The sequence below is a fragment of the Rhagoletis zephyria genome, unplaced genomic scaffold, assembly GCF_001687245.7.
Source record: "Rhagoletis zephyria isolate East Lansing unplaced genomic scaffold, Rhagoletis_zephyria_1.1 Rzeph_scaffold_01516, whole genome shotgun sequence".
In the NCBI taxonomy this organism is placed as follows: Eukaryota; Metazoa; Arthropoda; class Insecta; order Diptera; family Tephritidae; genus Rhagoletis; species Rhagoletis zephyria.
The window spans coordinates 31,385-57,930 of record NW_016158600.1 but is presented as its reverse complement, the minus strand read 5'-3'; the positions used below and the strand labels follow the sequence as shown (position 1 = coordinate 57,930).

Below are 26,546 nucleotides of genomic sequence, written 5' to 3'. Positions count from 1 at the left end.
AAGTCCCAGCTCAACTCTTTCTAGACAGCGTAAATAAAAAGTGCAATATTTGAATGAAATTTTGCAAAATTTTCTTTAATTTGGCACAAGGTTTGGAACTCTAATTTTTTGGTTTTTTGTTGTAGAGTTAACCATATTTTTATAAAAAATTATCGAAAAATAAAATATTAAAAAATAGTTGCCCGTATTGTAAAAAATTCGCTGTACCTAAACTTTATTGACTGACTGTATATCTCATGAAAAAATGGACTTCCGGTCAGTTTAACCCATTTTCGGTCGAAACCGGAAGTCGGTAATACCACCAAAAGATAGAGATTCCTTATCGTTTTGCCTCTACGGTCCATCCGTTTCATTCTTAAAAATTAATTTCAAACCGCCGGGCAAAAAAGTTTCCTTTTAGCATTAATGCTGCGTTTTTAATTTTCCACTCTGACGTCAGGATTTTTTTAAAAGAGATATCAAAAATATGATTATTCCAAAAAATTATTTAAAAAAATGTAGTGGAATAAGGTTCAAGGCATCTGGCCTTAGTGTCAATCAAAGAAAATTAAAACTGCCCGGCTGAAGTATTTGGGCGTTATAGTGGACAAAAAGCTAACTTGGCGGCGCAATATAGAAGAGCGTTGCAAAAAGGCTATAACTGCCCTATATGCCTGTAAATCAGCAATAGGAAAAAATGGGGCTTGAAGCCTCACATTGTGAACTGGATGTACACAGCGGTGGTGCGTCTCATTCTATTTTACGGCATCACGAACATACCGGGCAACTGTGTTGCAGACGAGCTGGCTCGGAAAGGAACCCTACTGTCTGCGATCAGTACCGCTCCTAATGCAGGCATTCCGCTATCTTCTTGTAAACTCTGGCTGTAGAATAACTTCATCGAACGGGCAAATACATGATGGTCTGCGGAGCCCAAGTGCAGGATAGCAAAACACATCTGGCCTGAGCTAGATAAACGATTTAGTGCGCCTGATCAGAGCTAAGCATGAACCATATTTTTATGAAAAAACAGCAAACAAAAATTAGCTTTAAAAACCTAGCAAATATTTAACAAAAATCACCGTATACAAATTTCTGTTTCCCACTGTATGTATGCACATTAGACTACTTCACTCCCCATACAAAAAAAAAAATCGGTACTGTGTTTCCATTGGAATTATAAAATTTATTATATTGTAAGACGTCCGCCAAAATATTTCGGAAAAATATTAAGATTTACGTGAGCTGGACCGATCTGAAAATACCTCCAAAAATGAAGTTTTTTATGAATAAAAATAGTTTGTTAAAAAACTTTCTTAAAAAAGTTCCCTCAGATAATAAAACATAATAAATTTTCTAATCCCGTCGGAAAAATCGCAACTTTTTTTGGTGATGCAGTCTAATGTACATATGTACAATTTTTTTAATTCTTTTTCATTTCTGTATTTATTCATTTGTTTTTAGCTAAAAGTATACTACGCTGTCATTGAAGATGTAATCGCTAACGTGCGAGACGCCTTTCTCGATGAGGGTGTCGACGAACAGGTTCTACAAGAAATGAAGCAAAACTGGCGGGCAAAATTAATGGCGAGCAAAGCGGTGGAGATCAATCCTGAACCACCAGAGCCACAGCCACCACCAATTGTGGCCAACAACCCAAAGGTAAGGTTATTTGTGTTGCTTTTTTTAATACGAAGTTTTCAGTTGTGTATATGTATGTATGCATATAAATTAAGTATAACTGGTTATTTGTTTATATCATTTAATTTACAGGGCAATTATAGCAAACATAGTTGATAGTGTTTTGTAATGCCGGATTTAAACTAGGCATTAACATTTTGTTACCGTTAAATAAAGTTCCTGATAATTTTTAAACCCTTTTCGCTTTCTGCGCACTGATAAATTTTGTTACCATTTCTCATAAGCAGGTAACTAAAATATTGCCCCGTGAAGTATGCAACACCAGAACTTATACAAAACTTCATAGCTGAATTGCTGAATAGATTAAGTTGTTACGAAAATACTTAGAATTGCGGTTACAAGAAATGGTGTTATTTTTTTGTAACAAAATTTTCCAGTGTCAAAATGTTCGATAACAAGCAGAATCGGCATGTAAGTGGAAAAAATTCTAGTGACAAAGTTGGGAATTCAAAAATTATCGTGTCATTACGTTGCAAAAATAGTCATTAATAATTTCATTTAAATAAAAGCGTCAGCGTCGTCTAGCAGTCAAAAACTGCTCTTGTCCATACATAAAATTTGTATTAAACTTACCGAGATAAAGTGGCGGCAATGCTGAGCGGTTGGCTAATTCGATTTTGACAGGGCCTTAATATGACTTTGTTATCGCATAACAATTGCTTTAACTACTGCGTCTAAATTTTTGACACGGAATGTAAGCCTTGCTTCGTCGTTGTCACGCATTCAATAGGTCATAACAATAGCATAGCAAACTGTTAATAGTACAATGTGAAACAAATCTCCATTTATAAAACGTGGGGTAAATCTCACCCCACATACATTTATCCATAAAACACAAAACCCTCAATTATAAAAGCCAATAAAAAGTTCCAATAAACTTGCAGTACCAAATGATAGTAATAATGATGTACTCTTATCAGAAACATGAATTTTTTTCTGACCAATATAGTAAAATGGTATTGTAGGGTATTTTTAATAATGATATTTGCTGCTATTTACCACCACTTCTACGCTATTTTACAAACATCGATTATAATTTGATAGACTAAAATAATATGTATGTATGTATGTATATGTATAAACTTCATTATTTACCAACAACGTCAACTTATATCCACATACATTTCGCTGTTTTCATGTTTTATCGCAAATAAACTTACTTCTACGAAAAAATGCAACGCATAAACTGCAATGACAACAAAAACATAATATTTGCAACACTTCATTGATACCACGAAAACTGATCCATTGATGTAATATACACTTACGTAGCCCTCAAAGGTAAATGAGTCTATAATTTATTGCTGTTGTATACATATGTATGTGTATAGAATGTAGTAAACACGATTCTAAGTTCCAAACTATTCGATAACATTCCTAATTTTAGTGAACTAATCTAAACAAATGCACTATCATCATACATGTGTATTTCCTACTTAACCTTTTTCTTACATGTCTAAATTCTAAAAATTCCCCCAACAAAATTTTCTCCTTGTTTCATGCTCAACTATTAGCGTTTTTTTACTATCCCGAATTCCAAAAAAAAAAAAAATACCTACATATAATTTTCTAAAATAATATTTTTATAGGCTGCTGCCGCTAAAGCTAAAAAGGCAGCCGCTGCTGCTGCCGCTGCCGCAGCACAACAAAATAGCAATAATAGTGGAGCCGTCACTTCAAATGCCTCCGGCGATATGAAGCCAAATATTGCACAACTGCAAACTAATGTGACCAATGGTGGTGGTAATTCAATAACGACCACTGGTGCCTCGGGTGGTCCAACCACATCGGCTGCTGCGAATAGTTCGGCCGCAATGAATGGTGGCGTCAAGCAGGAGATAGGAAAGTCAACGACTTCACATAGTGGTGCGGTGGCTAATAACTTACAAAAATCAAATGTGATTGGCGGCGCGTCACACGGTATTGGGCCGGTGGCATCATCGTCAGGAATTGGTGGTGCTGCTGGCAGCTCGCAGCAACAGCCAACAAATTCAACCATACCGATCGTTGCCACACTCGATCCCAATCGTATTATGCCTGTAAATGTAAGTACATGACGAGTGATGCGAATCACAGTAAACTTGCTATTATGTACATACATATGTATGTGTTACTGTTTCCCCCCTCCATTTAGATAACATTACCCGCTCAAACTGGCTCCATGAATACGGAATCTCGCGTGCTCACCATACACGTTCCAGCGTCGGCGCTGCAAGATAATCAGCTAACACAGATATTGACCGCTCATTTAATTTCATCTATCATGTCATTGCCAACAACGTTGGCTTCTTCGGTGCTACAGCAGCACGTGAATGCGGCGCTTATTAATAGCAACATGCAAAGTAAGTACAAATGAAATTGAAGGTGATTACTTATAGCCTAACTGCGATTTCAAGCAATTGTCAATTTAAGATTTATGCTAACCTTAACTTTATGCAATACTTTTTACTATTTTTTAGAAAATTTCAACGCTTCAAAACAGCTTGACGGTGCAGTAGATACTTCAGATGAGGACGAAAGCGAGGAGAGTGATGATAATATGGACAATGATGATGATGACGATCTAGATAAAGACGATGACGAGGATGCTGAAAATGATGGTGGTGCCGAAGAAGAGCCCCTCAACAGTGATGACGATGTAACTGACGAGGATGCCAGCGATGTATTCGAAACGGATAATGTCATCGTTTGCCAGTATGATAAGGTAACGGTTACATGAAATACATATCGCTACCTATAAAGTAAAAAGGTGCTAAGTCCATTTTTTTCAAAATCTAGTTTTTGATGCTGAATGGCAGGTAATACGAAACTACATTGATTTTTGTCTCTCCTGAACAATTGAAAAAAATGGGCTTGGCACCTTTTCACCCTTAGGTGACGATATGTGTGTACCTACGAGGTTAACACTAAAAGTTTCTAGAAAAAATACACATTTTATTAAAAAAAAAAAAAAACCGCTCCATTGTTTTCCAAAACGTTCGCCTTTAAGATCTATAAAGTACGTCCATGCGGCACGTAATTCGCTGTCTCATTGGTANAGAATGGCAGGTAATACGAAACTACATCGATTTTTGTCTCTCCTGAACAATTGAAAAAAATGGGCTTGGCACCTTTTCACCCTTAGGTGACGATATGTGTGTACCTACGAGGGTAACACTAAAAGTTTCTAGAAAAAATACACATTTTATTAAAAAAAAAACGCTCCATTGCTTTCCAAAATGTTCGCCTTTGAGATCTATAAAGTACGTCCATGCGGCACGTAATTCGCTGTCTCATTGGTAACTGGCGTCCCGATTACCCTTCGAATTATGTAATGGGCGATACATCATTTGTATGTTATTCCGTAAAAAAGAAATCGTTGAAAAAATATATATTATATAAAGGGGGTTGCTGAACACCTCAAGAATGGTGGAGAAGACCAGATTGTATTCAGAGGAACAGTTCAACCTCCATGAGGAGCAGTTTATTTATGACCAAAACAACTTTTCCTGTATTACCTGGAATTAATATTATTATCGGGTATTCACAGCAAAGAGTAAAAATAAAATAAGTAACGAATTACGAATGCGTCGTAGGAACGGGGTAATTCGCGAATTACTGAGAGAGCGACACCTTTGGTTTCGACGAAATTGGTTCTAAGCCAAATACAATTTCTGGTTCGAAGAAACTGTGTCAAATCCAATGACTGCAGACTTTCTTCATTCCCAAATGCTCATGCAAAATCGTTTATATTTGTCTTTTGCCAATGTGCAAGGATCCCTCTATTAGAGCTATTATTATTCGATTGGGGAAAGTAGTTTAAGGAATAGGCGATTTCACTTAATCGACACACGTTTACTTTCTACTTTTTCAATAAAAAAACTAGTCGATTTTAGATTTTTCGGCAAGATTTTTCCATTAAAGAAACGTTGAATTTTCTTATACATACATACGTATGTACATATTATATGTACATGTTATAAGCATATAAACATGGACGACCTTCACGGTATTTTATCACTGAGAATGACGCGACCACGTTTAAATTCTGTAAACCGCTCATAAACAAAGGTTTTTGATGGTGCTTTTTTATCAAAAGCCGAATGAAGCCGTGCCAGCTTTGCTTTTGAATTAAGTCGCACTTAAGGTCGTAAAAATCATTACACGAGAAATTGCCATTTTTTCACAAAATTGATTTCGTTGAGATGCTGTTAAATCGAAACTGCTTGGCGAAATTTTCAACTGTCAATGTTATTTACCCCAACTAAATTTCAAGTGTGACATGCAAAAATCCAGAGTTTTTGGGGAGCGATTGCTGGAGTGGCAGTCCTTGGCCAAATATAAATCTGGGTCGCTCCGGTTACGTAGACACAAATGTTGTGAGAACGCCGTCTAAAAATCGTTTCGGTACTCTCGGGGTTACCCTCGCATATGTACATACTTATATACATATACATATGTATTTGTGTTCTACGAATATAATAGTTTCTTTTTATCTACTTATTTTAACCAGATTACACGTTCACGCAACAAGTGGAAATTTTACCTTAAGGATGGAATTATGAACATCGGTGGCAAAGACTACGTTTTTCAAAAATCCAATGGAGATGCCGAGTGGTAAAAACAGGACCATGGTCGCCGCTGAAGATACCTTTGTTGCTATCCCAATATCGTTCTTTCGTGCTAAAAGACAAAAATCATAATATATCACCATGATTTTTTTTTTAATTCATACTATGTATCAATACAACTTCTGTTTTCTGCACTTCAAAAGTTAATACGACTTTTAACAAAACCTATAACATACATACATACGTAATCATGTACATTGGAATTTGTGTAATTAATTACGTTTACTTACCATGTAACCAACCAACGAAAACTAGAATGTTTCATATGTGCATCTGATATACATACATTGCTCAATATGTACATATGTATAAAATTTGAGCGAAATGGTCCTTTGCCAAATAACTATATGTACATATGTATAAATATATAGTTATAAGCATATCAAATACATACATATATATTTTTGATGCATTGGTAGAATACCTGATTGCAAATTAATGATGTGTGCATTGATTACAGCTGTAAAAACAGCAAAAATATTTACAAAATGAACAGTATAAAAACGAAACGGAAATGTTTGAGGGAAAACACATTTACACATAAAGAAAATAAACTATTACAAAAATAGGGGCATATACATTCTATTCAAAATGGTCCCGGAAAATCGGTAAAAAAAAACTGAATACAGCTATTGTATTGTATTAACAAAAATATTCTAGTGTACATTATTTAATAAAAACCCAAAAACCAATGGTATATCAAGCATCTTTTTAAAGCGTATTATTTGATTAAAAGCCTTTTCATTAATGTTCAGTTGATATTTTAAATTATGATTTTACTTTGAACATTATAAATCTTTAAATAAGGCGAAATCTTGAGTGTATTCACAAGACAATGCCTGGGGCCTTGCGACGTCTACTACAGCTGCCTTGTAAAAGAGCGCAAATTCGTTGTTGGATTTGTGGTGGGAGAGAGACTCCGTCGCCGAGTACTGTCGTTCACCGCAATCCGAATCAAAGCGAGGCTCTTCAACATCTCGCTCATTTGCGCCCACGCCCCGACTGAAGAATGGATGAAGCATCCTAGGATCTTTTTATGAGTGCACGTATGACCGCTGCCCCCGTCGTACTTGGTGAGTTCATGTCAGGGTGGGCAAGGAAGGGATTTTTTGCCACACCGTCCGAAATTCAGCCTCCATTACGAAACGTCCGATAACGGACTGAGGCTGATTGTCTTCGCCGGGGCCCGAAACATTGCTACGTGGCTGTCTCCAGACCAGAAACCAAATCGATCATGTTGCGAGAGAAAACGGCACGCTTCCAGTGTTTTAGACGCCCGCCTCTGTGATGCAAAAAATGTGCGCCCAAAGGTGCAAGGAAAGCTTAGTGTCGAAAAGCTGTGGTCAAAACAAATACCTAAAGTATTCGTCACTCGAATCTCAGACAATACTCTTCAACAAACCCACATATGCGAGCCCGAAAGAACAATACTTTGAATACACACGTTCCTAGCAATTCGGATTCAGCGATCGCATTTCGTAGATTTCACGAAAAATCAGACCACGATGGATTCTGTGATCGGGCGCAGGAAAACCGGCCGTCAGGAAACACCCCCGAAAATTTTAAAAGAGGGCGAACTACTTAGGAACAACTATGTCGAGCTAGTGACCGATGTACGTGCTCAAATTATTGAAGGAACATCTTGACCCTACCGAATGGTAGCAGCTCTTAAAGTTGTGGAGAAGACCTATTCAAGTAGACCTCTTATGCTTGCAAACGCGTTTATCGTCTATCGTATGGAAATTCAGAATAGGGGAGTAAGTCACTCATCATGTCCGCGCTGGTGCATGGCGCAGAAGAATGGCTGGCTGTTTGTTTGATGACAAGAGATACTTCGTCTCGTCCTCGTTTACCAGCAGACCCATACGCTTTGCTTCTTTATCCAACTTGGAAAAGGCAGAACAGATTTGTTGTATGTCATCGGCATACGGCAGAAGTTGCGCGCTCTTATAATAAATTGTTCCTGAGCGGTTCAGTTCTGCAGCTCTTATTATCTTCTCCAACATCAGATTAAAGAAATCACATGAAAGGGAGTTGCCCTGTCTAAACACCCGTTTGATAGGAAACGGCTAGGAAATATCTTTCCCAATTCTGATGGAGCTGGTGGTATTGCTCAACGTCATTTTACATAGCCGTATCAGTTTGGCGGAACACCAAATTCAGATTTCGCGGCGTATAGGCAACTCTTTTTAGTGCTGTCGAAAGCGGCTTTGAAGTCGAGAATTACTATAGATGGTGAGAGTCCAATCAGTCAGTTGACGGTGGGTTTCAGTCTTCCACACAGTACACGCGATAAGACCTTTTAATCTATGCTTAGAAGGCTGATGCTTCGGTGGTTGGCGCGTATGACGGATCGCCTTCTTGTGGATAGCGCAGAGCACACTTAAATTGCAGTCGTCGGGCATTTATGCATGCACCTTATCAACTCATCGGCGCCGTACTTGAACAGCTCAGCTGGCAGGAAGTCAGCTCCAGCAGCTTTGTTGTTTTTCAGGCGCGTGCATCATCAACTGGGGGCTCGGGTTCGTCATCTCAACTTTCCGTGCTGCTACCCTAGGGTGGAAAAGCGTTCCATCCATATTTTAAGCACGTTCTGGACATCGGTAACTAGGTCGCCATTGTTTTTATTGCGGGAGTTCGCCCTGGTCTTGAAACCTTCAGTAAGTCGCCTCACTCTCTGCCATTTTTCTTGTCGGCCAGTATTTCAAGCTCTTCGAACTCCCTTCTTATTGTTAGCTTCCCTCTTCAGTTCCCTAAAGCGGCCACATGGCTTCCTGACACTCCTTATCGTGCCAGTTGTTCTTTCGGGCTCGCTGAAATCAGATTACTACGGCGGCGGTACTTAATGAGCGGGAAATGTGGTTGCACTGCTCGCGTATGTCGGTTGGTTGAAGAGTGCTCTCTGAGAGCAGGTGTGAGTACTCGAGTAGCAAATGCACTGGCTGTCTGTTGTGATTGCAGCTTTTCGGCGTTAAACTTTCTTTGCGTTTTTGGGAGCACATTTTTTGCAGCACAGAGCCGGGTGCGTATCTTAGCTGCAAAAAGATAGTGGTCCGAGTCGATGTTTGGGCATCGGAGTGTACGTACGTCTAAAACACTGGAAGCATGCCTTTCGTCTGTTGCAACTTCATCGATTTGGTTTCACGTTTTTCGGATCGGAGATAGCCACGTAGCTTGATGGATCGATCTTTTTATGCTTCAAAGTACTGCATACTACCATGTTTTCGCCCCGGCGAAGTCGATAAGCCCCAGTTGATATCTTAGAAGAGAACCTTGGACGCCTCGTCCGTGTCTTCCGTCGGGGCATGGGCGCAGATGAGCGAGATGTTGAAGAATCATGCTTTGATGCGAATTGTGGCTAGACGCTCGTCCACCTGTTGTGAATGACAGTACTGGGCGACGAAGTCTCTCTCCCATTACAAATCCAACACCGAATTTGCGCTCCTTGCTGCATTTCTTGCCTTGCCCCGTCCAACGCATTTCCGGGATGGCGGTGATGTCAGTCTTTATCCTTACGAGGACATCATCCCTCCGGGCAGAGGCACCTTCCCCACTAAGGGTGCGGACATTACCGGTGCATGCCCTCAAATCGTAAGCCTTTAAATCTTTGCCGTTGTCGTCATCATAACGGGGGGGTCTCATCCGAGGCTTTGCTGAATTTTTTCACTGAAACAGGTGTTTACGTGGCGGGTCCCAAACCCAGCGCGCAACCCATTGCTGGGACGTGGGTGGTTTCGCAACCGAATACACGTCTATATAGCGAGCCGCTTGCTCCAAGACAGACGTCGGCTTGAAGAAGCACCTACTTTGAACAGGAACGAGGACGCAAGAGTCGGGATTGAGTATAGCCGTAAACTGTAGCTGCATACCGAGAAAAACGACTATACCCCATTTCACTAAATAACACTGTACGCAAAATCTCAAGTGGATTATGCATCTGCCCAACAAACACTAAGGTTAGGGAACGATTGGAAAACGATTCGAGGTCTAATACGTTTCTCTAGGGTAGAAGNGGCAAAATCTCAAGTGGATTATGCATCTGCCCAACAAACACTAAGGTTAGAGAACGATTGGAAAACGATTCGAGGTCTAATACGTTTCTCTAGGGTAGAAGGTTAGAAGACGATTAGAGAAACTGTCGGGAATTATAGTATTCTCTACAAAATGGGGAATTAGTTCACGATATCGAGAAAAAGGTTAGATGTCTAATCGTGTTCTAGCGTTCAATTCTAATTGGTTTCAAATGTCTAGTGTTTTTCGAATCATTCTCTGATGAATTCCAACATAGTTCTCTAACCTGATTTTCGATTCAAGAACTACTACATTAGAATTCCAATGTAAAACCAAAAAGTCCCTCTAACGTTAGAGACTACATATGTTTGCTATGTCAAGCTTTCAATATTCAATAAATATTCATGTTTTGAATGGTGAAATTAAAATGTGCAATATTTTTTTTTATGAAATAGGAGCAAGCAATACATAATGTTACTCATACGCCATATCGTACATAGGCGTACTGGTACATACACATACATGGCGTATGAGTAACATATTCCGTGTTAAAGTTGGATTTTTTTCATTCGCAATGCAAACTTAAAAAGAAAATATCTTTGGAAAATTACCTGATCAAGAAAAAGGGTGTACAGATCCGTTGTCTAGGACCCAAAATTAACGGCGACTGATAGCAAATCGGCAACCATATACTGAAATTCGCATTACGTATGGCAACTGGCTACGGACTGTCGGCTACTGAGCCCAGTAGCCCATTTTTCTGTTTCATGCACACTTTTTCACTAATACATGCATAATTTTCCAATTGTCTCAATCACTGTCTTGATTATTTTCAAGACAGTAATAGCCCGAACACAACTAAGACGACGAGCTACGGACCACAGCTGTCAAAGCTCAAAACTAATGTTTACAATGATTTTCAGGCGGAAAATAAAAACATTATAAATTTTTAAAAAATGGGCGTAGTCCCGCCCACTTATGACCACATATGTATGTATGTATAACTGGTAAATGATACCAAACGGCAAAAAAAATATTAAAAATCGGGCAATAACCACGCCCTCGTCCAATATAACGGTAATTTAGAGAAATACGAAATCTTCAATAAATCGGTAAATACTGAAGCGAATTTATTCAAAATTGATGTTTGTAATAAAATTTATTGCTAAGTTTTTATAATAATTTTTTTGGTAAATGGGCGCGACACCGCCTAATTATGACATCATATGTATGTGTATCTCAGTAACCGTTCCGTTTGTACCAATCGCGGTAAAATGATTGCACTTGACACATAAAATCGGACTTAAATTACGCCCACTTTTCATATAACGGCAAATTTCGTAAATTCGGAAACTTCGAAATTTAGAGATTTAAGGATGCTAGTTTACTCAAAGTTGGTACTCACAATAATCCCTTGAATAATCCCTTGAAAAGAAATAACATTTAGTCAGGTTCTGTAATTCACTGCCCAGTGAATTTCAACCCCTGCCAATTTGAATTCAAAGCCAATCAGATTGAAATTCACTCGGAAATGAAATGCAGAACCTGCCGGATTCAGCCCTATCGCCAACTCCATGTGAATAAATAGGTCCCATAATTTAACACGCAATACAAAAACAAATTGGGCAAAACTGTTTTGCTTTATAATTTTTGGGAATATTTGTTCATGTGAAATTCGCGATAGGGCTGATTATTGTCGAGTTTTGGGAAATGGGCGTGGTACCGCCCACTTATAATTTTACACATATCATTAAGGGCCGTTAACTTATCAATTTTAAAGCATAGTTAAATATAACTACAGAAAATTCCATAGGGATCGGAATGCTACGAAAATAGGAAGTAAAAAATGTTTCGCAACATCCTTATTGTTGCTATTACAGATCGAACAACATACATATATTTTAAATGAAAATTATTAAAAATAAACATAACTTGCAAACAATACCATTTTGAATTTTGTCCTTATTATTTTGCACACAACTGTATTTATGTATAGATATCGAGCGCTTAGTAAGAGTTCACTGCATATGTATATATATATGTGAATTATAAAGTGCTTTCATTTATTTCTTGCTCTAAAATTTTAAACAAAATTAAAACATGCATATGTATTGATTATAGGGGTTAATTACTCTTTATTTCGTTTAAGTGCTTCATATTTTACAGTTTGATAACTTACAAAACTACGTTTAAAAAAAACAAGAAAAAAGAACGACCATTTTACTTTATACTCTTCAAAAACAATCTCGCACTGCATTGTTTAAAATATTTTCTCTGCAACATCGTACAGTTGCTACAAATTATTAAAACATTACTGATTGTTGGTGTATAATATATGTATGTATTTACCTTAATACATATGCATAATATTAATTAAATTTTGTATTAGCCACAAAGAACAAATATTTCAATATGTGTTTAATTGGTAGGGATTACAACTTTTATTTCGTTGAGTTCTCTTTAAATGTTTGCATTTTATTTATGTTTTTCAAGTTTTTTACAAATATGTATGCGTTTTATTATAATAAACCGTTAAAATTGGATTTCTATTTTTTCTATCAAATCAAATCGTTATTTTAGAATTTTTATTTTTTCGACCAATTTTGATCGTTTTGTGATTTTTATCTTTTTTTTCGATCATAGCATAACCGTTACTTTCCAGTTTAATTTTTTAGAACATTTAGGATTTAAAGCGGTCAAAAGAACGCCTCCACCATAACGGTTAAAAATTATCGACTTAAATAAAAATTCCAAAATAACAATTTCGCAATGATGTAAAAATTAAAATCTTGGTATTTAATTTTTATTTTCGGACCCTGCTTAATTTATTTCATATGAACATTTAGAGTTCTCTTATTGTTTCCCGTAAAAGAAGGGAAAAATGTCACTTAGGGCTTTTAAGTTTATTTAGAGGTTCATCATATTTTTTGTACGCTCATATTTTTTTCAACCGACTTCACAAAAAGGAGAAGGTTATCAATTCGTCGGAATATTTATTGTTTAAATCCGATCATTGGATCATGAAGAAATTGACGATAATCTTACATTTTTATATGAGAATTGAAGTCGGTTTTGTTTTTTGCTTAAAAATTACTTGTTGTTTAAACAGATGTCGCCGCTAACGTGGCTGCGGTAAAAGTTGTAAGATTTTTTTTTTCATGTGAATTGAATTCATATTTCTTAAATCTTTAAACTTCAGTAGTTTCAAATTAGAGAAGTGATCAGATAAAGGTTACCAGTATTAAAAATTAGTGTATTCGGATTAGTTTCGATACTAGTTTCCACCGAGTCACATATGTGTACATAGTTTGGGGTGGAGTTTCATACTTTGGTGTTGGTGGATTGGCAGTCGTTACCGTAAATTTAAACGCTTCTGCGACTCACTTCCGAGTGAATTTCAACCTACTTTCAATTTGAATTCGAAGTGACTTTAGTGGAAATTCACTGGGAAGTGAATTGCAGAATTTTGCTATAAGGAATAAGCGACAGCAAAATTTTCGAGTCTTGTGTTGTAAGGTAAAAAATTCCAGAACAATAGTTTTATTTCAGGGCTGCAAGACAGTCATAAGAGTATAAAAATTCTCTCACAAAGAGTAAACTTCTCAGAAGTAGGGGAATCATTAGATGTTTCTCGTAATTTTGTTGTGGTTAATTGATATGCAAAAAACAATTTCAGACCTCTATTATAAAATTGAAGTTATAAACTGTAAAATTGTAAATATCAAAACACAAAAATAACTGGCGTAACCTCGCTAAGGCGAGAGCCAATTCAATATACGCGATAATCTGCCTTTTTTTTGCTTTTATAGCTTTTGAGCTATTAAAATATTTTCTAATTTTATTTTTTTTTATCTAAAAAAATTTGCCAATTAAATTCTAAAAATACAAACTTAGGAAGGGTACAACCAAGTCTACTTTCAATAACTTCTTGTAGTGATTGTTCATGGAAAATTGAGACCGAAAATCTGAAAATAAGTTTTGATATATGAAAAATGGGTCGTTCGAATTTTCATACCTTAATAAATGTTACTTTTTGTAATAAAAATGTTCATTGCAGACTGAAGTCAAAATATTGACGAAATAAACGCAACTAAAGCATATAGAGTGTTTTATTTCAACCTTGGGCCTTGGGCTCAACAAAGTTAACATCTTTAACAAAAACAATTTTTTTCGGATCTATTTCTGTTCCTTATGTTTGTCTCCATCATTATTACAAAAGGCCCTAAGTGAGATTTTTCGCTCCCTCTCAAGGCATTTTGGAGATAATGCAAAGGCGCAGTTCGCTGGCTGCTAACCTCTGCTCTGTATCGATTTGAGAGAATCTGTTTTTTTTTCTTCATTATGCATCTTAAAGTCGACTCCTTTCTATGCACTACTTCAAACGAAATTCACTCTCACCAATGCTGCTTCAATCTGACCTATTGGGGGCTGTCAGAGAATCCATCGTAGGCCGATTTTTCGTGAAATCTACCAAAATGCGATCACTGAATCCGAATTGCTACGAACTTATGTATTCAAAGTAAACGCTATGTTCGTAGCTATTCGGATTAAGTAATAGTATTTTGTAGTTTTCACGAAAAATTGAAATACGATGGATTCTGTAATAGCCCTGATTATTCTTGCTATCTATATTTCAGCTTTTTTATACATACATATATGTATGCAGGCATAGTAGATTTTATTGCAATTCTTAAGAGAACTTGAAGTTTAGTTTACTACTACAAAAATAAAAAATATCAGTTACGCCCTTTTTAATGATGGCATCTGTTTTATATTCTTATTTGGCGCTGTAACGGCCTAAGCGATTTTGGCCGAGCTCAACAAAGCGCGCCAGTCGTTTCTCTTCTGTGCCAACTGACGCCAATTGGAAATGCCAAGTGAAGCCAAGTCCTTTTCCACTTGGTCTTTCCATCGCAGTGGTGATCCTATTATATCTCGTGGATGAAAGGTAGGAGGCCCTAACTGGCATTTACACCCCTATTGCGAGTGTCGACTAGTAGTAGATAAACGACTATTATTCGATTATCGCTTTTTCATGGTATTGTGAACGTGTATTTCCAGTTCAATAAGAGACTGTGAGCTGTTTTCAGTCGTTCATGCTTCTACAACTGTTAGTTAGTAGAAACATGAGCGACTAAAAACAATTCACACTCACTTATTGAACGAGAAAACGATATCGAAAATACCATGGATAATCGAATAAAGGCATCCACAATCTGTACGATTCTGTCGGAACGAATCCGCGCCGATTTTGATGCTACAGACGTTTCTGCTTCGAAAATGCAAGTACGCACACGTCCGTCCGATTTTATCGCAGTAAAAACTGTCAACTTATAATAGACAAACAAAAAATACTTTTCAACAAAAATAATATTCTTAACTATTCTACATCAAACATGTTTTGTTTTCTTACGTTCAATTTTGTTTTAATATTGTAAAATCCTTCTTTATACCTTTTTCGTTCTCAAAACGCGGAAGTCTACGATTTCGGAACGACGAAAAGAACTGTCAATATACCAATAAATCGCTGCAACAAAATCGTATAAGTGTGTGATTCCTCATTTAAAACTGTGGTAGGCATTATTTAATTTTTGTCGGAACAGATTCGCACGGACAGAATCGCAGAGGTGTGTGGATACCTTAATAGTCGTTTATCTACTACTAGTCGACACTCGCAATAGGCGTATTATTTATTGTGTTCTAAATATATTTTTAAGTAGCTTTTACTATACCAGAACATATCTTCCTTAAACAATTTTCGAGCTTAATGAGAGCAATGATTTGGACGCTTTTTAAAAATCTTTGGGCATGGAGTTGTAACTGTTTCGAGATTGGCTTTTGGATTCCTATGCTAAAAGTGAAAAATATCAGTTGGGGCGATTCTACATTTCATCTACAAAATTTACTTATAATTTGCCTTGATATTATGCTTTCGCTTCTCAGACGCTTGACACGCACCCTTAGACATATGCTCCACGCGTCCGAATTAGAAAACTGTGTTCTTATCATTTTGTTGACATCAACATGCATTAAAAATACCTTGAAAAATATTAAGCCAAGTGAAATATTTTTTTTTTTTTTATAGTTACATGCATAAATGTAGATATAAAATATTGAAATCCTTGTCGATCATTTTCACCTCTACCATAGTTGCATTTCCATGCAGCCATTTTGTCATTAAACTGAAGTTATTCTTCCACACATTTCCATACAAACACTAAGTAATTATGTATTTTTAATTATGTTTTCAACTTCATATACATACATAAATACAAGTAATTTTAGAAATATTCTTTCGGTCCATGTAAAATGTTTTGATATTAGTGTGTCGTACATATGTATGTATTTATTTTAAAATTAAAAATATTTCTTCAGTTAAGCGCAACTGTATTCAATTTGTTTGCTTACATAATTGCTCAGAACTAACTGGATGACTACACTAAAGAACGATGCTGGATTTATCCTCGGCAAGTGAAAAAAAAACTCGAACAATAAGTGTGGGATAATGAATACATGTTTGCATTTATTCTGTTGAGCCGCGACGAATTGCACATTGTCTAACCTATTGGCGGAAATAAACAGCGCAACGCGTTTATGGCCGTTTGCAGCGCCGAATGCTGATGCTGATTTGAAAGGTTGCGGCTATGACTATTAGTGATGGTGGTGTTGGTACTAATTGTGCTGCTGCTGGTGCTGCTTGGTAAAGCCACGTCGTATTAACTCGTCAGTAGTGCAATATTGATTTCTTTAACCATTTTGACACGGTGCAGCATCTTTTGTAATGATTCCTGGCTGAGCGCTTGCGTAGAATACCACACGGGCGAATCGGGAACACAAGAGCGTTCAGGTTGTAGATAAAATACGTCGTTTCGCGTTTTTACACTTTCCGGGCTATAAAATTGTTAGGAATTAAATTTAAAGTATTTTAATGAATATAAATTACGGATTATACACTACCATTTGGAGAGATAAAATTCGTAAAGGCGGACCGGACAACGCAATGGATTTTCTTCATTCTCTTGTTGTTCGTAAACCTTCTTCTTTCTTGGGTTAGCATCTGGAAATTTTTAAAATATCCATATAAGTTTTTTTTTTACAATAAAATGTAGTAGAAAAAAGTATCGAATTGCTTTAGTTTACTTACCAAGACCAGCTTGTGGCGGATAGAAACGCAATAACACATTTCGTGTACCGGGCATTTTGGCATTTTGTGCCGAACGTTTCCAATGTTTCATTATGTGCGAAAATGATAATTGCATGTGCTCTTCCACCGTCTGCAATTAAAAACAGAAATAGTAAAAGAATCCATTAAAATTACATTCCCGTTGGGGTTCATTTACCGTTAAATTGAAATGTTTTGTGTTAAAGAACATTAGTGTACTAAGTAAAACATGTGGTGAATGAGCGCCCAGCTGTTTGCACTCCCACAAGTGTTCTTCTTCGACACGGGTAACAATGTACTCTGCAATAGAAAGAATCATTTGAGTCTTTTATAGTAATGATTCAAAATAGCGTGTAATACAAAGTTTGAAACTTACGCGAATCATTATAAAGTACGGAGAATTTACGAGCCACTTCATCCAAGCAATCGGTAAACCGTTCGTAATATGGATCTGTAAATATGTTATCTATTCGCCCATTTTCATATAGATATTGTTGAATACCTAAAATCATACACATTACATTTGTTCAAAACGTATTTCATTTAATTCTAGACCACTTGATAGATTTTACTAGTAGCATTTATTACTAGGAAGGTAACAGTTTTATAATGTTTTATTATAATACTATTTTTTCTTAAAATAAGACAAATGCGACTTACCTAGTACTAAGTAATATATAGTGTCTGGCGCATATTCTGTGCCATTCGGCTTCCGCACCTCCTTCACAAACAAACACAACGAATAGTTCAATTCGTCGGCGGTCATTTGCAGCAGCTCTGTTTTGAATGGTCGCCGCCTTGTACTACTCTTCTCGATGTCGGCATTCTTTGTCATTACCCATTGTTTCCACGCGTTCACACCAAAAGTGTATTTGAGACACATATTTGCGTCGGGTTTCTCTGCAGGTTGAACAGGTTGTGGTGGTGGTTGGGCCGGTTCTATATCGATGCGGGAACGTTTCACCGGCGACCGATTATTACTGCGCGGTGATACCGGCGAAGTCATACCGCCACGTTTACGGCCACGTCCACTGCTGCAAAGAGTGTTTGTTTATACATGACGCTAGAATCTATACTTTTTTTTACAGTATGATAGTTTTTTTTTAGATTTTTATTAAAAAAAAAGGATACTGCTGCTTTTCCCAAAATACTGCATTTATAAGAAAAATACCTTTTTGTTACCTAAATTTTTTTAACGTACAGAACTAATATAAATTGTATAAATAAGTAATATAAGTCTTTGATACAAAACAATATAAGCTAAGAGCAAATTGTCGTGAATGCATACATATGATATATACTCGTGGCCACGTAAACCTTCCCACCACTTTTTTTTACTTTGGTAGAATTTCATGTGTAAATTAATAAAACTTAATTTTTATTTTTAATATACTAGTCACAAAACCCGTATTCAGTAAAATTTCGGGTCACAATTCTGCCTAATTAACGAAAAAGTGGTGGTAAGATAGGCGTGTTCATGATTTTTGAACTTATTTTTGCCAACGGTGTTACTCTCTTCCATACAAAAAAAAAAATTGTCGAACATAGTAATTCTGTATGGAAGGAAATGCGCGACGTTGCCAACAAAAGAAATCAAAAAAATTGTTCTTGCGCAACTATGTTAGATTTTTTTAATTTTTTGTAGGCAGTTGTAAATTCGCATGGCTTTTGTTAGACCGTATCATTTTGTTGTGCCGTAAAATATTACTAGGAATACCTTTATTTTATTGAAAAACTGTTTCAAAAAAACACTGCTGTAAGCTTAATGGATACTGCGAAACCGAATTTTTTCGCAGCAAACAAGCAGGTCCCGCAAATCACTTCCGAGTGAATTTCAACCGAAGTTATTTTGAATTCATATTGGATTGNTACCTTTATTTTATTGAAAAACTGTTTCAAAAAAACACTGCTGTAAGCTTTTTTTAATGGATACTACGAAACGGAATTTTTTCGCAGCAAACAAGCAGGTCCCGCAAATCACTTCCGAGTGAATTTCAACCGAAGTTATTTTGAATTCATATTGGATTGGTATTGAAAATCACTCGAAAATAGATATACAGTCAGTCAATAAAATTTAGATACAGCGAGTTCTAAACCTTGTGCAAAATTAAAGAAAATTCTGCAAAATTTCATTGAAATATTGCACTTTTTATTTACGCTCTCTAGAAAAAAGTTGAGTTGAGGTGAGTTTTTAGCCAATTCAATTTTAGTATAATAAAGTGCAAGTATGAGGAAGCTAGGACTTACCATTGATTTTTGGGAAATATTTTGTTGAAGGTGTCGCACATTTTTTCCATATAAAAAAATTATCAAACATTATTTTATATGGAGAAAATGTGCGACACCTTCAACAAAAAAATTTCCCAAAAATCAATGGTAGGTCCTAGCCACTTCAAACTTGCACTTTGTTGTACTAAAATTGAATGGGCTAAAAAACTCCACTACTTAACTTTTTTCTAGAGAGCGTAAATAAAAAGTGCAATATTTGAATGAAATTTTGCAGAATTTTCTTTAATTTTGCACAAGGTTTAGAACTGTGATTTTTGTTGTAGAATTAACCATATTTTTATAAAAAATTATCGAAAAATAAAATATTTAAAAAATAGTTGCCGGTATTGTAAAAAATTCGTTGTACCTAAATTTTATTGACTCGACTGTACTTTTTTGGANAATAGTTGCCGGTATTGTAAAAAATTCGCTGTACCTAAACTTTATTGACTCGACTGTACTTTTTTGGAAAAAAACTACCGTTATACACAATGCTAAAATTATAGTAAAGAGTAACAAACCGTTGTGTTTCCATTATATGATGCTGTTGATGCATATGGTGTGCGCTCATATGACTCATAGAATCGTCGTGTCCAACCATACCTGGTGGCGGGTTTGTGATCTCATTTGCCGACATTGCCGATTCCAAGTCAACGGCTGGTTGATCATACTCACCAGTTGCCATTTTCAATGCCATCTGCAGTACTTCTTCGCCATATGAATTATTCGCCACCTCAACTGGTTGTACATCATTACTGTATTGTATTGGTACCAAACTGGGTTCAGTTTTCACCTCATCTTCAGAATCTGAATCTGATTCGTGCTTTTCCTCAGCAACCATTTCGGCCATCATGAGCAACTCGGCTTCAAATGGATCTGCAGGCATTTTATCTTGAATCTTCTTGATTTCTTTTAATATACCCTGAGCAGAATTTCGTGTAGTCGGTATGAAAATTGGTACTGGTATGGGTAATGGAATTGGTATTGGCACCGGAAATGGTGCAGAGTACATGTACATTGGTTGCGGTAAGTACTCGCGATGCGCAGACAAACTGTGTGGTGTATTTGGCCTACAACATCACCCATGAAGATGGTATAAAACTTACAGCTTAGGGCCAATTTCTCAATGTATGATTAACACTAACTACGTTCTAAGGGCCGGTTTCCGGAATTCAGTAAGCAATCTCTAGTCACTAATAGTTATGTTGGTGGTGAACATAGACTTTTGAGGCTACTTGGTATTTAGTAAAAGCTGTCTCACGTCTCGTCTCAAAAAATTTCACTAATTTGTCAGCTGACTCTGAGCTGGTCACAAAAAAAAAATATGGGGGAAAAGATAATTGCTTTCTGTTTTATTAAAAAAAAAAACGCGAAAATGAAGCGAATAAACATTTGTTCAACAACAACTTCATTAGGAAATAATCGAAAATGATTTATCATAAAAACTCATTAAAAAAATATTTTTTTTTAACCATTAAAATTTAAAGATTCTGATGAAAAAGCTGTATTCAAGGTGTATTAAACAAGGTGGTGTTGGGGCGACAGCTGAGTTTTTCGCCGTAGAGGCCATTACGTCAAAATGATGTGTTTGTTGTAACTCATACCAATGACAGTATGGACATCAGCGTATAATTTGTTAGTGTAATTTTTTACTTATATACGGCCAACACCACCTTGTTAAATACGCCTTGGCTGTATTCGTAATCGGAACGCAGTCGACACCACTGTCGATATAGGAAATCTGACTCTGACTACCACAAAGAAACTCAAGCGTATGTTGAAAGTGAAATAATTAAAAAAAAAATATATGTACATAAATTATGTTCGAAATGCAACCGTGGACCGCAGCTGGCACTGAAGCTTCTAGTTGCGTTCCAGATAATTCGCGATTTGCAGGTTTTTTCAGGAAGCTGTTCCAGGTGACCACCTTCCATAAGTCTGCGTTCAAACACGGAAACTCGAGTTTCTTATTATCGGCGATTTCTCTTTTGGTGTTGCCCTTTGCATTCACACACAGAAACTCTTTTGTACGCAATTGTTGTTGTCAGCTGTGAATCGCCAACTTGAATTACTCAGACGAACGAGAGCACAAAGCGTGTTTCCCCGAGTACGGGCGACTCGGTACCCGTCCCCTTTCCTCGTCGCTCTCTTCCCAACCAGCTGCGAGTTTCCGCAGCAAAAGTTTTCGTGTCTGAACATAGACTAAGGTTTATTAATGGCGAAAACATCTTTTCCTGCAAAACCTGCACATCGTGAAGCATCTGGAACGCAACTTTTAAAATTCGGCAAATTTCTGTTCACGCTAAACTTAGAGTAAGTTTCTCTCTTTGGGAGAGTAAGTTTCTCTCTTTGGGAGAGTAAGTTACATTATTCTCTGAATTTGAACACAACTAATAGCTTTGTTCCCCACGCTTTCCGGGCTGCTCCGGTAATTAGAGAGTAAAAATAAGTTACTCCTCACAAGTGTCAAAAATGTGCCAACACATGCCAAAAGTGCCCAGAGCGTGAGGAACGCAAAAACCACATTTCGTGCCCGGAATCAACATATCAGCTCTGAACAATGATTTTACGTGTATTTAGCTTATATGACTAATTAAATTACCAAATAACTACATTTTCTGAAAATTCTGTGATATTTTACACTTTTGTTTTCCTAAAATTTGCTTTCGGATTTAAACCACAGCAGTTATTTCAAATTGCCCTTTTGCACATTTGTGCCCGGAAAAAAGTCGTGCACAAAGAAGAAGGCATTTAAAATCCAAAAGTGGAACGTATTCGCTCTCTATTACCAATTTTTCTAGCGTGAGGAACGCTTTCTAGGCTGTTTTGAGCACCCGCGGGCTCGTGTGGAACAAACCTAATATGTGTCGCCAAAAACGCACATTTTTTATAACCGTTTACTTGAAGACTCTTCATTTCCCAAAAACTTGGCAAAAATACATCGATGTTTTTCTTTGATTCGATGCATCGAAATGTACATCGATATTTTTCGATGCATCGAGGGACCTACATTGACAACAAAAAAACATGCTATTAGCAAAATTGTACAAAATTTGAAATAAATTACTGCAACTGAGCGAATAATGTTTCCAACGGAACTTTTTGGAGCCATTTTAATTTTTTGGTCAAAGTCACTTCTCTTTTTTGTACAATTTAAAAACTGAAGGTTTCGTTTGGGATACAAATGTTATAAAATAAGTTTTTGTTGAATATTTTACCCTTTACTAAATTAAATCAAACAAACAAATCAACTTTCCCTATGCTCCATTGCAATATTAACTAAAAACTTTATTTTGTTTATATATTTTTTGTATTTACCTGTATTGGCTGCTTTGACTGCTGTGGAATCTTTAGTTTGACCCTTTTGGGCAATCCTGTGGGAAATGGTACATTGCTTTTATTAGGTGCGGGTTGACCCACCGCAGCTGCTTGCTGTGTAGCTGGTGAATCATTTTCCAAGGTAAGCGGTGCACGTGCAAATTGACTCTGAAACTGCATAACACATTGATATGTGCAAAAATTACGCATTGAAGCATCCGACATGGTGAGATGGTATTGCGGTGTGGCAGAAGTATTACAATTGTCGCAATTCGCAACGGTGCGGGAGAACGCATTAATAGACACACCATATAACGTTAGACAATTAAGGGAACACATAAGTATTTCCTGTGAATCTTGTTGCTTATAGATCATATCGAAATTATATTTCTTTACTTTGCACCATTGACATGAGACTATACGACGATTCACAATTATGTACACATTAAGGCAAATTCGTGTACAAAATACTTTAGTCCGCCTTTCTGTATAAATGGTAAACGAATCGGTGCCTTTGCGTTCGAAATACTTAGAGCACATAGCGCACTGATCAGCGACTATATTGCTTACGAATTTAAAAGCAGAAAAGCAAGGATTTGAGCAAAAATTATGTTCTTTGCCATCCAGCATGATTTCGACACGCACCGGTTTATCATTGTTACACACTGCACAAGTATCATTGCGAAGTTTCTTCTTTGGATTACACATGCTATCGTATCGGCGCATGCAGGCCTGTGAACAGAAATCTTTGAATTGTTCTTTATCACCGACAGGCGCGAGAAATCCTTCGCTACCCGATGAAATGTCTTTCTGGCAACACGAACAGGTCTTTAGGCCCTTTTTGAATTCATTGAGGCATGCAGCACAGCAAAATTGTCGAATGTCGAAACCGAAGCGCACACAATACTTTCCGAGCGCAGGATGTGGCACTTCACCATGGCACGTTTGACAATTCGCACCGATTGTACGTTGGTATTTGCCAAGACAGATCTCATTACAGAAATCCATTGTTTCCCAGAGCAGATTTTTGTCACCTAACGTCACCTCATTGAAACACTCTGCACATCGGCGCAAAAAACTGGCATTCCGCTCTATACGTGCAGCCTCTGCCTCTGCGGTGGTGCGAGCTACAACACCCGTATCCCGGGTGCTTTTCGTCTTAGCTGCTGTGCTTGCACTTGTGACGGCCGTCGTTAAAGCTCCTGGTGCAGGCGCCACAGGTGTTGTCAAAGTTGCGCCAATATTTCGCACACGTATTGAATGGCGTTTTAATTTAAATTTGTCAGGTTCTTCCAGATTTAGTAGGTTATAGCATATATCGCTACAAATGTAAAGTTGCTCATCATCCTGGCGAAAGAAGTATTTACATACTTTCACTTCCTTACATTGCAAGCATGAATACATGTTTGCTTCTTTTTCTGCCTCTGTAGATTTACCCGTGTCACCTGGAACACTACCATCATTGCCCTTTTCTGCTACATCTTTATCTTTTGGTTCATTACTTAGTTCCTCAATAAGGAATTTTTTTCGGCGAATGAAATACTTGCCAGGATTAGCGGACAACAGAGCATCACAGCACGTTTGCTCGCACAAATATTCTAAATTTCCACTTTCAGGGTTCTTATATCGAAAACCACAGGTTTTTTCATTTTCACACTGTATACATTTCTGGGTAGATGAAAGTATCCAAGCGATAATAATTTTCGGTGTTGAACCAGTTTCAGTTGTACTGGTTTGCATTTCCTCCAATAACGGTTCATCAGCATCGGGTGCATCTACTGCTTCTTCTACAGTGTTTTGTTGTGTTTCTATATGTGTAAAAAAAAGTTACATTTCGAACTTAATACATAAAGTCCTTACAAAAATGGGAAACTGTTGAGCTTAAACTCTTTTCATTAGTAAAAATTGAATCTTACTTAAGCTCGTTTTTTGGTTACAGGGCCCCATGGCTATGCGATAAAATAAACTCGGCTTAAATTTGATACTCGAAAATATATGTGGCGAAATTGTACCACCTTGCTTTTGGTAGGAACAACAGGTGTTGAAACCATAATATTAAAGAACACAAGCACGAGCAAAGTTTTACTTCATATAATATATTTCAATGCATTTCACTACTTATGATACTGAGACGCTCACCTTCGCTGCTGCCACTACCAGCGTCAGCTGCTTCAGCACCAGCTCCAGCTGAGTAAGCTTGAGCTTCGGCTTCGGCTGTCGCAAAAAAATAAGAATTTTTAAATATTTATACTAATGTAAATTCATATGTATGTATGATATCCCAAAATGACTTTGAAAATTAAATAAGCTTCGAAACAATAATAAGGCCCATTTTTCTGAATAAAAGTAAGGTTTACTAAGGGATTGGGGTTATCTAATATAGAAGAAAGTCTAATACACACTTATAACCAGCGAATGCAAGGCTTTTACAGCAAAAGAAAATACATACAGTGGTGGCAGAAATAATCGTAACGCCCTATTTCGATCAGTTTTTCGTTAAATTTATTTTGTTTTTAAAAGTTTAATTTTTTTTTTATAAAACTCTAACCCATTATATAATAAACTGCATATAAAGCGCATTTAAGAAAAATGTTCTCTTAAATTTCAAACTTATTATTCAGAATTTCTAGAAAATTTTTGGCAACGCAAATCATCAAATTTAAGTAGGATAAAGTGCAAGTGCCTTCAAAATCGCGTAGATATATATTTTATTTGCCGCAGAACTTTTTTTTCATAACAAGTGCAATTAATGAAAAAAGGCGTTGATTTCTTTCTTTTAAATTTTTCATCGGTTTTTTTGGAGCCACTTAAACTTGCTCTTCATCCTAATTTAATGGGTTATAAACAGGGAACGGATTTAATGGAAATTGCCTTTTTTCTGCTAAAGAGATAGAGTATATACGATAAGAATGTACACGATTTAGCTGTCCCCCGATTCCATATATACACATTTGATGTTGCCCTTTTTTGCCTTTTCTACCTTTAATTGAACTTGAAACTTGAAAATCAGTTTATTTCACGGAGTTAAAAAATAAAAGAAAAGAAATAATTGAATTAATTGGCTTGTTATGCAACATTACATACACATGTATGTACATACAAACATATGTATGTGTAAAAATATATGTACATATATCACATATAAAACACTTTTTATATGGTGCTAAGCACAAAATATTAAGGAACATAAAATTTCATTTCGTTTTGTACTAAAATACACTCTTTTGCACTGAATGCATAAGAACTTATATGCTAGGTATGAATGTACATACATATAGTGGTCCACAAAATAAAAGTCTAGCTAGTATACAACAAACACCTTATAAATTCAGATTTCAAACTTTGTACAAAAATTAGAAAAATTCTGCTTATTTTCACTAAAATTTCAAACTTTTTAATCAGAATTTTGGTATGCAGTTTTGTAGACCATTTCATTATAGTATAATGAAGTGCAAGTTTCAAGCTGCTATAAAATCCCGTTAATTTTTGGCAATTTT

At 36.6% G+C, this 26,546-nt stretch overlaps 2 protein-coding genes across 2 annotated transcripts in view; one reads left to right on the top strand and one right to left on the bottom strand.

Annotated features, from left to right (window-relative positions):
* The window catches only part of TfIIA-L (transcription factor IIA L), an 18,059-nt gene extending 11,614 nt beyond the window's left edge, over positions 1 to 6,445 (top strand). The window contains exons 2-7 of the mRNA XM_017617890.1: positions 1,444 to 1,641; positions 2,953 to 2,961; positions 3,270 to 3,725; positions 3,815 to 4,022; positions 4,140 to 4,384; positions 6,173 to 6,445. Of these exons, the coding sequence (XP_017473379.1) occupies positions 1,537 to 1,641; positions 2,953 to 2,961; positions 3,270 to 3,725; positions 3,815 to 4,022; positions 4,140 to 4,384; positions 6,173 to 6,280 (1,131 nt within the window). The 5' untranslated portion in view covers positions 1,444 to 1,536 and the 3' untranslated portion in view covers positions 6,281 to 6,445. The remainder of the gene's footprint in view (positions 1 to 1,443; positions 1,642 to 2,952; positions 2,962 to 3,269; positions 3,726 to 3,814; positions 4,023 to 4,139; positions 4,385 to 6,172) is intronic.
* A 10,187-nt stretch (positions 6,446 to 16,632) lies between these two features.
* woc (zinc finger protein without children) overlaps positions 16,633 to 26,546 on the bottom strand; it is a 12,970-nt gene continuing 3,056 nt past the window's right edge. The window contains exons 4-12 of the mRNA XM_017617905.1: positions 25,189 to 25,263; positions 23,045 to 24,857; positions 20,253 to 20,801; positions 18,124 to 18,497; positions 17,840 to 17,965; positions 17,642 to 17,763; positions 17,446 to 17,575; positions 17,259 to 17,358; positions 16,633 to 17,192 (exon numbers count right to left, since the gene is read on the bottom strand). Of these exons, the coding sequence (XP_017473394.1) occupies positions 17,018 to 17,192; positions 17,259 to 17,358; positions 17,446 to 17,575; positions 17,642 to 17,763; positions 17,840 to 17,965; positions 18,124 to 18,497; positions 20,253 to 20,801; positions 23,045 to 24,857; positions 25,189 to 25,263 (3,464 nt within the window). The 3' untranslated portion in view covers positions 16,633 to 17,017. The remainder of the gene's footprint in view (positions 17,193 to 17,258; positions 17,359 to 17,445; positions 17,576 to 17,641; positions 17,764 to 17,839; positions 17,966 to 18,123; positions 18,498 to 20,252; positions 20,802 to 23,044; positions 24,858 to 25,188; positions 25,264 to 26,546) is intronic.